This window comes from Pongo pygmaeus, chromosome 3, assembly GCF_028885625.2.
Source record: "Pongo pygmaeus isolate AG05252 chromosome 3, NHGRI_mPonPyg2-v2.0_pri, whole genome shotgun sequence".
Classification (NCBI taxonomy): Eukaryota; Metazoa; Chordata; class Mammalia; order Primates; family Hominidae; genus Pongo; species Pongo pygmaeus.
The window spans coordinates 187,795,059-187,811,665 of NC_072376.2; the positions used below are offsets into that span (position 1 = coordinate 187,795,059).

Sequence of the window (16,607 nt, forward strand, 5' to 3'; positions counted from 1 at the left end):
ATACTTAATAGGATATTGCAGGGGGAGATTTCAGGGTATTTCCTCCCCCTCCACTCTCTTGGGGTGGCATCTCTGACAGTGGCTGTCTCCTCCAGAATTCCACCTCCCACCTGACAGCCCCTGCTCCGTAGCCCCAGCTTTGATTGGCAGCCTCCCATTGGTTCCTTGGCACTAGTAGTACCCTGAATTGCACCAGTTCTTGAGGTGATAGAGCCTTCCTGCTGTTGCTGGGTTGCCTCATTACCCACGTTTGGCTCTTTAGCTCTTCCAGGATCTTTGCAACTATTAATAGTTGCCCATATTACATTTCTTCAGGACTCAAATGCTGTTTTCCATATTGGACCTAATAATTGATACATGTCTGCACTAACATCTACATAGAATATAATATACTTAAACATGTATATATAAATTTACCAACAACACAATTTCTCAATAATTATTTGTGTTTGTTTTGTTGTTTGTTTTGAGACAATCGTGCTTTGTTACCCAGGGTGGAGTGCAGTGGTGTGATTTCGGCTCACTGTAGCCTCCACCTCCTGGGTTCAAGCAATTCTCCTGCCTCAGCATCCTGAAAAGCTGGGATTACAGGCACCTGCCACCACGTGCAGCTAATTTCTGTATGTGTTTGTTTGTTTGTTTTTTAGTAGAGATGAGGTTTCACCATGTTGGGCAGACTGGTCTCAAACCCCTTGCCTCAAGTGATCCACTTGCCTCGGCCTCCCAAAGCGCTGGGATTACAGGCAGAAGCCACCACACCCAGCCAATTGTTATTTGTTGAATGAGTGAATGTTATGTGTGGAAATATTACTTGAAACTGGGGAAAAGATAGTTTCATAGTTCAAAGATCACCTTAGAAATCTTGTAAAATTTAATGTAATTATATGCTGACAGTGAGATTTTAGTAAGAAGAATTAGAAATGGTACTAATACCAAGGCAGGAGGATTTTTAAAAATACACAAAAACTAGCCAGGCGCATGCCTGTGATCCTAGCTACTTGGGAGGCTGAGGCCAGAGGATAACTTGAGCTCAGGAAGTTGAGACTGCAGTGAGCCACATCATGCCACTGCACTCCAGCCTGAGTGACAAAGTGAGACTTTGTCTCAGAAAAAAAGAAGGAAGGAAGGAAGGAAGGAAAGAAAGAAGGAGGGGAGGGGAGGGAGGGAGGGAGGAAGGAGCGGAGGGAGGGAGGGAGGGAAGGAAGAAAGGGAAGAAAGGAAGGGAAGGAAGGAACAAAGGGAAACAAAAGAGAAACGAAAGAGAGAAAGGAAAGAAAGGAAAGAAAGAAAAGAAAAGGAAAGAAAGAAGGAAGGGAGGCTAATAAGCTTGAATGTAATGGTATAATTAAGATGGTCATATATTCAGAATCTCAAAAACAAAGCAAGTCTAGAGGCAATGATTGCAGTTTTGCAGTCAATATTAAAGCAAGTAGTTTTTGAACCTTTTTCACTGTGATTCACAATGAGAAATATATTTTATATCAAGAATGAGTACAATCATATATGCATGAGATGCCTCCTATATTTTCCATTCATTATCTCCTCTTTTATCATATCCTATCCAGAGTGATCCCGTTTTTCACACACTTCGAAAACATGGATCTAGGCATGCTATAGGAACCAAGATAGTATGCAAACTTAACCAAAGGATTAAGACACAACTCATCTTTTACTCACTCTCTCTTTCTCTACAGCGGCTATTGTTTTTGTCACCTCAACATGCATTCACCTACTTTCTGGTAATGACAGCACAATTTTCCTTTTGGAAATTTTCCTTCTCCTTGTCTTAGTCCATAGGACTCAGGTCAGTGCTCTGCCCACCTCTCCTGTCTCCCTCCCACTCCATAATTCTACCAGCTCTGGGGAGGCATGCCATCTCCTTCTGGGCAGGCAGAGTAGCTATCTCTCTAACCACAAGCACTGTCTCAGTAGTGCGCATATAACCTAGGCAAGGCCAAATCAGTTCTTGTTTTGGGGGACTGCAAGCTGCTGGGAATCAGGCCTGTAGATCCGGGAAGTGATCATGTGAGAGAGCTGCCTAGAAGGGATGCTAACAAGAGAAAAGGAGATGGAGACCTTATGACAGCAACTGTGACCCTGGATCCAATCACCTTTTCCTATGCACCAGTAAATTTCCCTTTTGAAATTCTAATTTAAGAAAAACCATCCAATGATGTTTAGTATGTGAAATACCTTGAACTTTTTTCAAAATTTGCATTCCCAGATCTCTTCAGTATGCTAAATTTATAAAGAGAGCAAAAGTAATGAGAAATTGTCATATAATCACTTGAATGTTAAATGATATTACAAGTGTCTAAATTTATTTTTACATGAGAAGATAAAATTTGTAGGACATTTCAATGTCATTATCAAGTCTCGACCTTTTCCTCAATGTCTACGTATTTCTAGTGTTGCTGTTCTGAGACTACCAACTTCATTTTACTAAGAAAAACACACTGGAAAAATATATATACCATTTACATTAGGATATTCACTGAAAAATACAAGAAACCAAGGTCCCCCTCCCCTACACTTCAATTTAATTATTTTCTCAACCGGTATACACCAGAGATATCATATAGCCATATGAATTTATTTAGAGCTACCTATAGAAGGTAAGACTTAAAGTAAGTTTTTAACGCATGTAACTCACATTTTTCAGTTCTACTTGATATTTGATTTTAAATATCTACATAGTTTATTGATTTGAAAAAATTAATTCAAAGCAGAATGTATATTGAAGGCTACTAGTCCAAAAAATTGTCCATAAATGAAAGTTTATACTATTTACACGACAGAGGAAAAATACAGAAGATAAGTGATACTGGGCAAACCGACATCATTTACTGATTGGTCACGCCCAGAACATACAAACAAGCTTATGCCTGATTACAATTTATCTCTATCAGATGTTCATTGATGTTCACTACTTTGTCTTTAATACATTATATGAAAATCTAGACTACAGTTATTCATATTCAAATTACTCCTTAAAAGTGAAGGCAATCGTTTTCTATAGCAGAATTAAAATAGGGCAAGATATGATAACATTCCAGTACTTCTAGGAAATCCATATCAATCTCACATGGAAAGATTTTGCTTCAAGCTGGGAGGTCTGGAGTTAGCAGACAGGATGAGTCACTTATACAATATTTTTTGAGAAAACGACTGATTTGGAAATCTTGTGCTTTCACTGTTACTAGCATTAATTACTGCTTGCAGAGTGTTACCCAAAGCAGGTGTATTTAATGATTCTTAAGATAGCTGACAACAAAAAAAAAGCAAAACCTCACAGCTATTTTTACCTCTGTGTTGTTATGGGTTTCAGCATAGGTACAAAAACATTTACAGTTGTGGCTGTGGCAAAATTGGTTTCGTTTCCTTGATAGCTATACATAGAAGACTAAGTAATTTATGGAGATCAGAATAAAAAAGTTTTATTGAAGGGTAGGCACTTTTGAAATTTGTACAAGTCAATAAAGAAGTAATTTGAAAAAATATTACCTTTGCATTTTTTTTCTTGTTGAGCATCTTAAATATGATATTTTTGGAGTACTAACTATTCTTTATTGCTGTAACTGTTAAATGTTTAATTCCTGAGATTTTTGGAGTCGGTTAAAGTTCTTAAAGTGAGCAGAGGAAAGAAATGTTTTTCCCAGATGGGAGGCTGAACTGTGAATCAACAGTGTCAATCAGTTACTTTCTGTCATTTTTCCATACAGCAGTTTTCATCTGGGATATGTTTACACTGTAGTTTATTCCTTAATGACTGCCCCCAAAATATACTACTTTAAGAAGCTCTTGGAAGAACTGAAATGTTCAGTTGAAAGATGTATATAAGTAGAAATTATTATTATGAAATATTTGTCATTGTTAAGTAGCTTTCCTCTTTTAAAGTATGAACTTGTATGTGAGTGTTTTACATCTGGTTTGATCTAAATAACAATTCAAGTATCTCCTTTAAAATGATGTTCTGAAGAACATTAATATTTATGAAGCACAGATATAAATACACTTTCTGAAAGGCAGAATATTGAATAATCCTTGAAAATCATTTGTTTTGATCATCTTTTAGACTATCAAGATTACAACCTAGCCTTTGCTCCACATCACATTTTTAATAGTTCATAACTTTTTATCCATATACTTAACTAAAAATTTAGAAAACGCTTCTCACCAAGTGCATGAAGGAAAACTTCAAACTGTAACATTTCATTTAAAAGCTATATTCGAATGAAGATAGGGTCTGAATATAAGCTATTTGTGCTTATTTTCAGCTATGGCTAACACATAAGCTGTTCATTGGGTTTTTGCTTGAAATGGAGTTGTATCATAGTCTTGAAAATGAATTCCCTTAGAAGTTGTGATCTTCATAATAGCACCATTTAAAGCATCATCTTCAATGAGTGTTATCAATCCATTGGCAATCAATGGTGGGCTAAAAATAAAGAAAACAGTATTTTGAAATGAAAGAATGAGGCATATTACCACTTCATTTTAAGTTATTTTCTGAAGAATCTATTAAGTTGAACATGTTATAGGGAAATGTGTGTCATTAAAGTATTGCTACTTCCAATTTTTATTTAATTCCATATTAGATATCTAGATTAGATATCTTATTTATCTAATTTATTCAATTAGATTGTTTTCAATTGGATATTAACTAAATTATTTGATAAATTTAGCTGTAACCTTCTATCATTTTGGCAGGAGGAATTTATACTCATTATTTTCACTGAGCAAATGATCATTTTCTCATCTTCATCGTATCAGTAGATCTTACACTTACCAGATATAGATGTTATTAGTGTAGAAATATGATTGGTAACAGCTAGCATTTCCTGAAAATTTTACTTTTTACCAGTTACCGTTTTAAGTACCTTATATGTATCATTTTATTTAAGTTTTTCAAAGACCCTAAGTCTGTTGTATTATCTCTATTTTATATGTGAGAAAATTGAAGCATCTAGAGGTATGATGGGTAAGTTCATGGTTAGTGGTGGAGCCAAGATTTGATCTCAGGTCTGATTCCTTCAACATGATTAACTATGATTCTGTGCTGTTGAAATCCTCAGTTACTCGAATTCAGACATAATTCACTGAGAAAGTATGTGTCGATGTATGTGTGTGTATCAACTATTTCTTATAAAAGTGGTTGAAGTCATGGAAACTTGCAATTATTTCAGAGTATATTTGAATATTGCTTGGAATTTAGGCAGAGAAGGTATCATTGCCTTCAAAGGTGACTAAATATCAACTTTATGACTGAAGGTAGTAATGAAGCATTTTACATATTTCAAAGTAACATTCATAATGTATAAACTTACATTCTATTTATAAACTCAGAAAAATATATTTTCTCCCAGAGAATTTGCCAAACCAAAAGTTTGAAGCTTGTGTTCATTTCTCAACTGTATAAGCTTATTTCTTCCCTTTTTATAGCTTGTCTAAATAATGCTTTCCTTCATCATTTAAAAGAAAATAGATATAGTTTTACTTACTCCAAAATTCCATAGTATTTAATCATATCCTTGATATGATCCTTATATTCTATATATTGTCCCATGTTTTCTTCTTTTTCAATTGATTCAAGGATGGCTGTGTTAACAAAGCCTGGACAAATGGCATTCAGTCTCACACCACTGTTCATAAGATTAGCAGCCAGCTGCCAATTAGAAGGTTGTAGGTTTCAGCAGTTTCATAAACATATAGCACAGGACAAACTGATCATTAAAGCGTCTTACAATTTTCTGATGTAAAAAATACTAATTAGATATCCTCCCAGCTATATAACAATGACTGGTAAATAGATAGTAAAATAACACATACGTAAAGTATTGTATTAATTCCTGAAAGTCTCACCTAATTAATTTTTTTAAAAATCAGTATTACTGGACAACTCCTGGAAACAATTATGTAAGCTTCTCTTATTTACTGAACTCTGCAGGAACCTGAAGCTAAGCAGCTGAGACTTAGAACTGATATCCCAAGTTTTCTTTCAAATATGGTGGTTGTATAACAAATAATATATAATTAAAAATACTTTTAGTGAAAATGTTTAGAACTTTGATTCTACTCTTAATTATCTGTCCTATCTGGAAGACAATTTAAGTATTTTCAGATTAACATTATTTGGCTTAATTTACAAACTATTGATTTTATTTGCAATTATTAAAAAATTAGTCAATTCTCATTCTTCATGGATTACATATAAACAAATTTATTAAATTTGCTTGCTAAAATTTACTTGTAACCCCGGAAATCAATACTTGTGGAGCATTTGTAGTTATTTGTGGACATGCACAGGGCAGTGAGAAATTTGAGTCACTGATGTGCATGTTCCTGCTGAGGTCAAGTAAGACTATACTCTTGTCGTGCGATGTTTTTCTAATTTTGTGCTTTTTTATTGGTGATTCTGCTATTTAAAATGGCTGCCAAACCCACTGCAGAAGTGCTGTATAGTGTTCTTTAGTGTAAGACTGATGTCCTGTACAGAAAATATTTGTGTTAGATAAACTTTGATCAGGCATGAGTCGTAAGTGCTTTAGTAATGAGTTCAATGTTCATACAACATATGATAAATAAGGTTCTTTAAACAGGAATACACATAAAATAAGGTTATGTATTGACTGGTTGATTGGAATTTTGTGACCAGAGGCTTTCAGGAACTTAACCCTGTATCTCCCCTAAAAGCAATGGTTCCGTAGTCACTAATGTAGTGTTTGCAAGTGACTTCATGGAACATAACTACCATGAATACTGAGAATTGACTGTAGAAGTTTCCAGTCTTGTAATTTTAAATATAAAATTTCTGGTCTTTAAGGTTTACTATGCTTTGTAAGAGAGCTTTATGTGTTTATGAGAAGTCTGTCTGAAGATTATGTCTTTGCAAATTAAGTAATAATTTCCAATCAATTTAAGAGTGTCAGAACTACTTATCTTCCATTTTGACTGAACGGTTAACATTTGTGCATCTGTTTTTTCTGTCTCCTACTAATTCTTTGATTACTAATATTTTTCTCTTCATCTCTTTAGCTGCTCTCCTTGTCTCACCTAGATGTACCACCCAGAGACCCCCTACAACTGTTCTTTCTGCTTTTACACTTGTCCTTTGTAACACAATTTCCAAAAGCAGACAGAATGGTCTTCTTAAAAAGGAAATCTGATCTTATCACTCCTGTGTGGAAAAGCCCCATGGATGGTTGCCCTTGAAATAAAATCCAAGCTCACAACAGTGGCCCATAGCTGCTTTTGGTCTAGCTCCTGTGCTGGTGTCTTGAGTCATACCTCAAACTACATTCCCTTTGCTTGCCAGGCCCCTTTCAAGCTGCTCTTTTGTGAGTTATTAAAAGGCAGGCATTCTCATCTCATGCTATCAATGCATGTGATCAGTTAGGTCTAAAGTATTTTTCCAAGGTCTGTACACCTTTCACCCTAGGCCTCCATGGAGACTTTATCCTTGACCACTCTATCAAGTAAATGCCTGGCCCCACCCCGCCTTCCAGCTCCATGTTCTCACTCATTTTCATCATATCTCTGGTGACAAATGATGGCTGGGGCCTATTGCATCTTGCATTTCTGAAAAGCTGAAGTTGATAATATTTACATTTGGGGTCATTTTTGGAAATAAGTACTATCTCCCCATTACTTATCCTTAATACATTTTTTAAATAACACATCTGTATTTAGAATCCACTTCATTTAAAAATGATCTATTATTTATTTGGTTCTTTATGTGATCTGATAACTTTTTATAATTGAGATGGAGGTATGTTATTTTTCCATCTTTTATCCAAATGATTTCTCAAGTGATTCCTCTCTACAGAATTCATGTTTTATAAATGTGTACAAAGAGAAAATGAGATATGACGGTTGTTGTAGCCTCACCGCTGCTGAGCGTGTGAATCCAACTATGCCATGCTTTGAAGCACAATAAACTGGCTGCTGTGCAACGGGCATGAGTCCTGAAACAAACAAATATAACATTTAAATGCTTTGATGAAAAAATAAGTAGACTATACCCAATAATGAAAATGCAAATGAATATTTTGTGATAATTTCAATTTAAGATGAATCTGAATAACACAGTAACATAAAACCAGATAGCTTTGTAAAACTCAGTAGCCTAAGTGTAGTTTATTTGCTCCATGACCCACGCTGTCCAGAATTTACAGTAGCTAAGTTACACTGAGAGATGCAGCCAAGAGTTATATGTGTTTTTCTGCCTCCCCAGGCCTTCTGGAAAGTCAAGGCAAGTACACGGTATCTAAAACACAAAGAATATCATCTTTAAAGTCAGTAAATTACCCTCTAAGTTTCTATTTTTAAGTCTGGATTTTAAAAAGTATTATTCTACATTTTTAAAGCTTCCTAATGGTTGAAGGAATTTGAATCTTCAGAGTCTTGGAGATTATTAGTCTTCACTATAAATTAGTATGCAATTTCCTGTCATCGATCTGTCTTGAACAATGCCTCCAAAAGTTTAAGAAAATTAAAAGTTAACTTCTTTTTATTTGATCTATTGTAGATGCCTAGATCTTTTTGTCCTATGACTTAGGAAGACAGAAATAAACATTTGTGGTCCTATTTTATTTCCTTTCATAATTATGTAGTCAACTATTAAATTCAATCAATTACAGAATGTTTTATTTTGTAATTTTCCACATACGCACAATAGTAACTGATTAAATTCATGGTCTGGACAGAAAAAGCAGTATTATAGCATATACCTATAGCATCTCTTCTCCCCCAACTCCAGCCTAGCTCAGCTCTCCAAAAAGACACAAAATAACAACATAATTGTTAATTATCTAATCAGCAATCAAATTGAACCAGAGTCATTCTTGTATTTGTTTTTAACTAATTTGGATTAACTTGTTTTAATGCTTTTTAAGTTTATGACTTCTCTGAGTCAAGAAACAGTGATCCCTGATTATTATACTATATTTAATATCAAATGTCATGCTAATAATACCAAATTATTCTGCTGAGACATGCTCATCTCCACCCAGCTAACTATTCCCAGAATGCCACCAATCATTTGAGGGTGTTGGGCTGAAGTTCAGCAATAAATGCAGACCATAACCACTCCCTGGGTGCCTGCCAGGTTTCAATTTATAAAATATGTTTGCACAAGGGCAGTTTAAATCCCTGAGGATGGTAGATCACACCTAGTGTGTCCACCCAATGATTTCAAAGTATTGTTAATATGTTGCTTCTCTTGTTGTCATTGTTGTTGTTAAGTAAAATGTGTAAGTTAATTAAGTTTGTCAGTGTCAGTCAACAAGAATTTATGATGTTTCCACAGGCTACACAGGTATACTAGGAGTGGAAGATAAAGGGAATAAAAAAGTATAACCAGGAGTTGCTGCTTCTGGTTCTTGTTAGTCCCTGCTTTACCCATTCCTTTAATGTTTATGAGACAAAGGCAGTGGTTTTAGGACAATGTTCGTATATAGCAGGAAATGCAGCATGAACCTTAATCAGAGATGAACTAGGTCACACAGCCACAAGAACTACAAAGACATTGTTCATAAGGGTTGTCAAATATGAATTTGAAATGAATTTTTGTTACATATGCAGAGGTGATGAACTTGGGAACCCCAGCTAGTTCAAGGTGTCACAGAGGCGAAAGAAATATACTGCTTTGTGGGTTCTGGTAATAAGCAAAGACAACATACATACTTTCCTTAAAGGTAGATTTGTAAATGCAACTGGAATGTGAAAGAAATTGCTTGCAGTTTTTAAATGGCAGTTGGTTTTATGAATCTTGTAACATTCTAATCACATTTTCACTGCTATTCTGCAAAAATGTTTACTCTTGCATTGCTTTCACTTTCTTTTCTTTCTTTTTTTTTTTTTTTTTTTTTGAGACAGAGTCTCATTCTATCAACAGACTGTAGTGCAGTGGCCTGATCTCTGTTCACTGCAACTTCTGCCTCCTGGGTTCAAGTGATTCTCCTGCCTCAGCCCCCCGAGTAGCTGGAACTACAGGTGTGCGCCACCATGCCCAGCTAACTTTGGTATTTTTTGTAGAGATGGGCTTTCACCATGTTGGCCAGGATGGCCTCGATCTCCTGACCTCATGATCCACCTGCCTTGGCCTCCCAAAGTGCTGGGATTACAGGCATGAGCCACCATGCCCGGCCTCACTTTCTCTCTCTCTCTCTTTCTCTCTTCCCCCCACCCCATACCTTCCTTCCCTTCCTTTCTGCCCCCTTATCTCTCTTTTGAGACAGAGTCTAGCTCTATTGCCCAGGCTGGAGTGCAGTGGCAGGACCACGGCTTACTGCAGCCGTGACCTACTTGGCTCAAGCAATCCTCCCATCTCAGCCTCCCGAGTAGCTGGGACTGCAGGCATTCGCCACCATGCCTGGCTAATTTTTGTATGCTTGGTAGAGATGGGGTTTCACCATGTTGCCTAGGCTGATCTTGAACTCCTAAGCTCAAGCAATCCACCTGCCTTGGCCTCCCAAAATGCTGGGATTACAGGCCTGAGCCACAGCACTGGCCCCTCACTTTTTAGTATTAGATGAAAGCCTACGCAAATCAATTTCAGATATTCAGAGACCAAGTTTCCTTTTTTCATTTTTTTTTTTACAGCTGCATGGAGATCTAATTGACATACAATAAAACTGCATGTATTGAAAGTATACAGTTTGATAAGTTTTGACATATGTATATACCAATGAAACCATGACCACAGTCAAAATAATGAACATGTCCATCACCCTAAAAGTTTCCTTGTGGCCCTTGGTAATCCCTTTCTGCTGCCCCTCTCCTCCCCACAGGCAACCACTGATCTGCTTTGTGTTACTATAGTTTGCATTTTCTAAAATTTATATAATGTAATCAGATAGTATAAATTATATTGTTGTCTGACTTTTCACTCAGGATAACTGTTTTGAGAGTCATCCATGTTGTAATGTGTAAGGAACATTCTATTTTTTTCAATTGTTTCATTTAGTCAAGTTGTTAATTGAACAGTTTTTTTTTCTTTTTTTCCCTAATATAGGTAGATTTTAACTGGTGCTTCTTATGTTTTGAACAGGCAGGGTGGATTAGTGATTTGCAGTGCTTTCTCTCCAATTTGCAAACTGACTCTCAGTGTAGAAATTTACTACCTATACTTCAGTTTGTTGCTTTGAAAATGAAGCCTAGATCGAGGGAGAAAAGCTCTTGTTGTTTTATTATTTTTGACAATGATTTTAGTTGGGGGTGGACAATTTTTAGGAATCCAACATTTTCTACTGCATCTGATTCATTTTTCCTCTGTAGGTATAGTATTATTGCTATTGTGGTGTAGCTTCAGGATTGGTTAACCATGCTTCCACTACTTACTGTAGGCCCACAACACCAACATAGAATTTGTTTCCATGTGCTTCAAATAAAAATTGTGTTCTAGGGCTAGTAATCAGGGTCAGCTCATAGAGTTAGACTAAGTGTGCATGGTATGACTCTGGGGACACAATTTACAAGGTAGTTGGTGTAAACTGTGACCCTTATGTTCCTACAATTTACAACCTGTACAACTATACATGGTAGTCATCTCTTGGAGAGGAGGTGACTGAGCAAAAGGACAGAATAAACCAGCACAGGTAGGAAGAGAAGCAATTAAGTGTTGTGTAACAGAAATTAAGGATGAAAGTATTTGAAGAGACTTAAAATGGTCACTGATATCAAGTGCAGAAACAGAATCACTCTGAGATATAAACATATCTCAGTTATTACCCATCTAAAAATAATACTTCTTTTTTCTCCAGCTACCATCTTATTTCTCTTTTCAATGGAAAGTCCTCAGAAGAGTTATTATATGCCTTGCATTGTCTCCACTTTCTTGACCTCCTATTTGCTCTACAACTCATTCCAATCAGGCTTTCATCTGATCACTCCAGTCAAATAGATCTTATGGAGGTTGCCAATGAGCAATGGCTTGCTAAGGCTAAATCTCTGTCTCATTTTCTTTGATCCCTTCCTCAGCAGCAACTAGCACAGCCATGCTTTCCTTGAAACATTTCCTTCTTCAGGCTGGTCTCCTATCTCACATTCACTGGCAGCTTCTTCTTCATGTCTTTGGCTGGCTCCTCTTCCTTGACTAGACCCATAAACATGCTGGAAAACTCCAGAGATATACCTGGTCCTCTTTGCTTTTCTATGAACACTCTTTCCCTACATGATTTTATTCACTCCTGAGGATAAAAATTAATTCTCTCAATTTGTCTCTCAATCTTTATATGACACACACACATACACACACACACATATACACACACACATACACATACACACACACTCAAATTTAAAATATTTATCTCAAGTCAAGACCTCTTACTCTGCCTTGAACTCTAGAGAGGGAGTCTTGGGTTACTTCTTGTAATATTTCCTAGCAGTTTTCTCTCCTTAAACTATAGTGGGTGCTCAGCCTGGGCAACACAGTGAGACTCTGTCTCAAACAACAAACGAAAAAGAAAATATGATAAATATCAGATGTTGTAGGAAATTTCAAATTAAAACAATGAGATTCTACTACACACATTAGAATGGCTAAAATTTAAATGCTGAAGACACCAAATACTGATGAATATGTCAAGAAACAAGAACTCTAATTCATCGCTGGTGCAAATGCAAAATGGCACAGCCACTTTGGAAGACAATTTGGCAATTTCTTTCAAAAGTAAACATGCAATACAATCCAACATTTAGTTCCTTGGCATTTACTCAAAGAACTGAAAACATGCTTACACAAAAACCTGTGTGTGGATGCTTATAGCAGCTTTATTAATTGCCAAAACTTGGAAGCAACCTAGTGTCCTTTAGTAGTTGCATGAACAAATAAACTGTGGTATATTCAGATAATGGAATAATATTCAACTCTAACAAAGGGCTATCAAGCCATGAAAAGATATGGAGGAAACCTAAATGCATCTCACTAAGTGAAAGAAGCCAACCTGAAAAGGCTACATACTGTATGATTCTAACTATACGACATCTGGAAAAGGCAGAACTATGGAGACAGTTGAAAGATCAGTGGTTACCAGGAGCTGGAGGGAGGAAGGGAGGAACAGGTGGAGAACAGGGTTTTTAGGGTAGTCAACTACTCTGATATTATAGTGGTATATATATGTTATTATACCTTTGTTCAAACTACAGTCTGTACAACATCAAGAGTAAACCAGATGAAACACCTCAAATAATTATTTTATTGACTTATTTATCGGTTCATCCACATTGTACTTCTTAATGAAAATGTATCTTTTGCACTAAAATGCCACAAATCTGGTATAGTGTCCTAACTTGGTTTGATTTCTGAACCTTGGCAAACTAGACTGTTTCTAATCCTAAATCAACAGGCTCTACAGAAGTAAATTCTCGTAAGAACTATGTGTTTAGTTCCTTTTAAATGCAAAGTATAATGAAGTAATATTTTAAATATACTCAATTGAAATGTGTAAAACCAATGGGAGGACCCCTGTTGCAGGACGAAGGTGGAATTTTACCGGTTGAAGAGCCAGATACCAGTATAATGACTATAGGTCCAGTTACTGTAATGAATATGGGTTTCTTTTTAAATCTTGCAAGTTAATTCTCAAAATTAGGGAGCACATGGAAATATTATGTCACAACATTAAGAGATTTAAGAATAGCAACAACAATAAAACAAAGGATTGTGACCATGTGAGAGCAGTCTCTGCTTTTAAAGAAATGGCACTTTGTTTAACATTGTGAGAAATCCTGTCTGTGTGCTTAAAAATGGATACCTTATATTAAAATAGTTAAGAATAGTATTTTTCAATACATCTGATAGGCCCACTATTGTGCAAGTTTATTTATAGAAATACAAAATGGCTCTTCTTAAAATATACCAAGTATAATTAGTAGCAGATTTATGTCTGTCATAACTGTAAAGTAACAGAAAAAAAAAATCAGTAGAGGGAGAAATTCTACCCACAAAACAAAGAAATATTTTCTAAAACCACTCAGGATAATAACACTAAACAATTAGACTGATGAGATAACATATATAGCATTTAAAATACCTGAAAGCATTTAAAATATCTGAAAATTACATGTGTACTAATAGAACAAAGAAAGTCATTTAGAAAAATAAAATGTAAATTCCATCTCTACATTAGTTCTTCTATTCTTCATAATCTTTCTACCCATATTTACAAAAGCCAGTTTCAATCTCTTCATCTCACAGAAGGTAAAAAGCTCAAAAAGATTTTTTTGCAAAAACAGAAATCTCCTCAGACAGGGCAGTCATACTAAATCCACAAACATGATTTGCTTTTAAGCAGAGAGAAACCATGTAAAACGGCCTATATAAAAATGCTGAAAATTCAACTTAGGGAAATAAATTGGGAATCTAAGGATGCTGATCTTCGTACGATAACCTGGAGTTCTGTAACTATGCTAAAAAAGCAGGAATTGTAAAGAAAATCTGTCACATTTTCTTTACAACCAACAACAAAAAAATGTACCTGTCTGTTTTAACCACCACTTCTCCAACTTGAAGAAAAAAGGGAGAACTAGCAAGAAATATTTATCTATGGTTCGTGCATACAGCTGACCAAAGTAACTGGTGAACTTCCTTCCTCATTTGTGATTTTCCGCATAATGGAACACCTTATCTGATGGCTGTTTTTTTTCTCATTCTTACGGGTGCCATTAAGTTATGCTTTAGAGTGGGACACGACATTAAAAAGTGACACATGCAGCCGGGTGCGGTGGCTGACGCCTATAATCCCAGCACTTTGGGAGGCCGAGGTGGGCGGATCACGAGGTCAGGAGATCGAGACCATCCTGGCTAACACGGTGAAACCCCGTCTCTACTAAAAATACAAAAAATTAGCCGGGCGCGGTGACAGGCGTCTGTAGTCTCAGCTACTCAGGAGGCTGAGGTAGGAGAATGGTGTGAACCCAGGAGGTGGAGCTTGCAGTGAGCCGAGATTGCGCCACCGGACTCCAGCCTAGGCGACAGAGCGAGACTCCGTCTCAAAAAAAAAAAAAAAAAGTGACACATGCTTTTATAAAACCACTATATATTCTATAACAAAAATCTTCCCAGAAAGATATGTCTAATAGCAATTCCCAGTGACTCAGACAGTTGCTACTAGTGTTCAGTCATTGCCTAGGCTGTGGTCAGAGGAAACAGAGAAGCTCCCTTACCCATTCAAAGAATATCTATCCCTATGTATACTAGTGGCTGGCTTCTTAAAGTGTGGTTCAAGGAGCGGTATTACCTGGGAGCACAATTTCAGGACCCATCTATGTCCTACTGAAATCAGAATCTGCATCTGACAAAGTCCCTAGGCACATTAAGTCTGAGAAGCGCTGTTCTAGAAGACTATTTGTTTCTCAGTAGCCCTCTCATTCCTATGTTAAGAAACCTCAAATTTCTCATCTATCCTTCAAAATGCCTCATTTACAAATATTTAATCATTCCTACTGATTACTTCTACTATGTGTCTTTTTAACTATTTTAAGCCAAAAGAGAGCAAAATGGACCCTGCAGAGTGACATGGGAGAACTTTGCCAGCACTAAGCAGGAAGGGTGGCTCCCATACTCATGACAGTTGGCATCTGAGCACTTATGATTCACAGCATAGGAACAGTACATCCACTCTATGACACAGGATAAAATGGAGCAAAATAAAATGGCTTTTATTACCACTGCTAATTCCCACATTCTTCAAGATCTGTTTGAGATTCATTGTTCAACTATAAATTGGAGACAATTAAATTGACCTCTATTGTAGAGACTTGTAAAAGTTAAATGTGGATGTCATAAAGCCAATAGTTTACCACAATGCCTAGAGCTTGGCAATTGCTAAATATGTGTTAGGCCTGCTTCCTTATCACAAGAGCAGTAGTTGAGGGTGGTACCATGCGATTTTCTTACTTTTGGCCCGGAGATAGAAGAAGATGATTAATGTTTTATTTCACCTGGAATTTCTGGACATTCTAGTCCATTCTTCGGCTATTGGAGTCCCAAGGCCTTGCAACTTAAATATCATGCTTCTGGGTTTTCTGATTTTTTTTTTTTTTTTTTTTTTGAGAGACAAGGTCTCACTATGTTGTCCAGGTTGGAGTGCAGTAGTGCAATCATAGCTCACTGCAGCTTTGAACTCCTGGGTTGAAGAAATCCTCCCACTTCAGCCTCCTGAGTAGCTAGGAACACAGGTGTGCACCACCACACCCAGCTAATTTTTAAAAATTTTTATACAGATGAGGTCTCACTCTATTGCCCATGCTGGTCTCTAACTCCTGTCCTCAAGTGATCCTCCTGCCTTGGCCTCCCAAAGCATTGTGATTATAGGTGTGAGCCATGACACCTGGCCAACGCTTCTGTTTAAATAGTTTATGCCATGGAAATTATTTGGTTCTGTTATCTTGATAAGAGACACTGATATACTTACAGCTCTTGGGGTAGAAACTTTGCTTAGTTACTTTAATATCTCCATTTCCCTTCTGCAAATGCTCAACATATGTTTGATTAACTTGAATTTTTTATTTAAGGTAGTAATTTTAGCACTTCTACCTTAACACAAACTATGAGCTAATTATATTATTATAGATAAAACTTATAGCACAAGCAGATATGCCAC

At 36.4% G+C, this 16,607-nt stretch overlaps 1 protein-coding gene across 3 annotated transcripts in view; it reads right to left on the reverse strand.

The window, feature by feature from the left end:
- Nucleotides 1-2,519: 2,519 nt before the first annotated feature.
- HPGD (15-hydroxyprostaglandin dehydrogenase) overlaps nucleotides 2,520-16,607 on the reverse strand; it is a 32,379-nt gene continuing 18,291 nt past the window's right edge. Inside the window, exons 5-7 of one of the 3 annotated variants that reach the window (XM_054485892.2) lie at nucleotides 7,888-7,964; nucleotides 5,502-5,665; nucleotides 2,520-4,438 (exon numbers count right to left, since the gene is read on the reverse strand). In XM_054485892.2, the coding sequence (XP_054341867.1) occupies nucleotides 4,300-4,438; nucleotides 5,502-5,665; nucleotides 7,888-7,964 (380 nt within the window). In that variant the 3' untranslated portion in view covers nucleotides 2,520-4,299. The remainder of the gene's footprint in view (nucleotides 4,439-5,501; nucleotides 5,666-7,887; nucleotides 7,965-16,607) is intronic. The other 2 variants (XM_054485893.2, XM_054485895.2) reach the window with 2 other exon arrangements.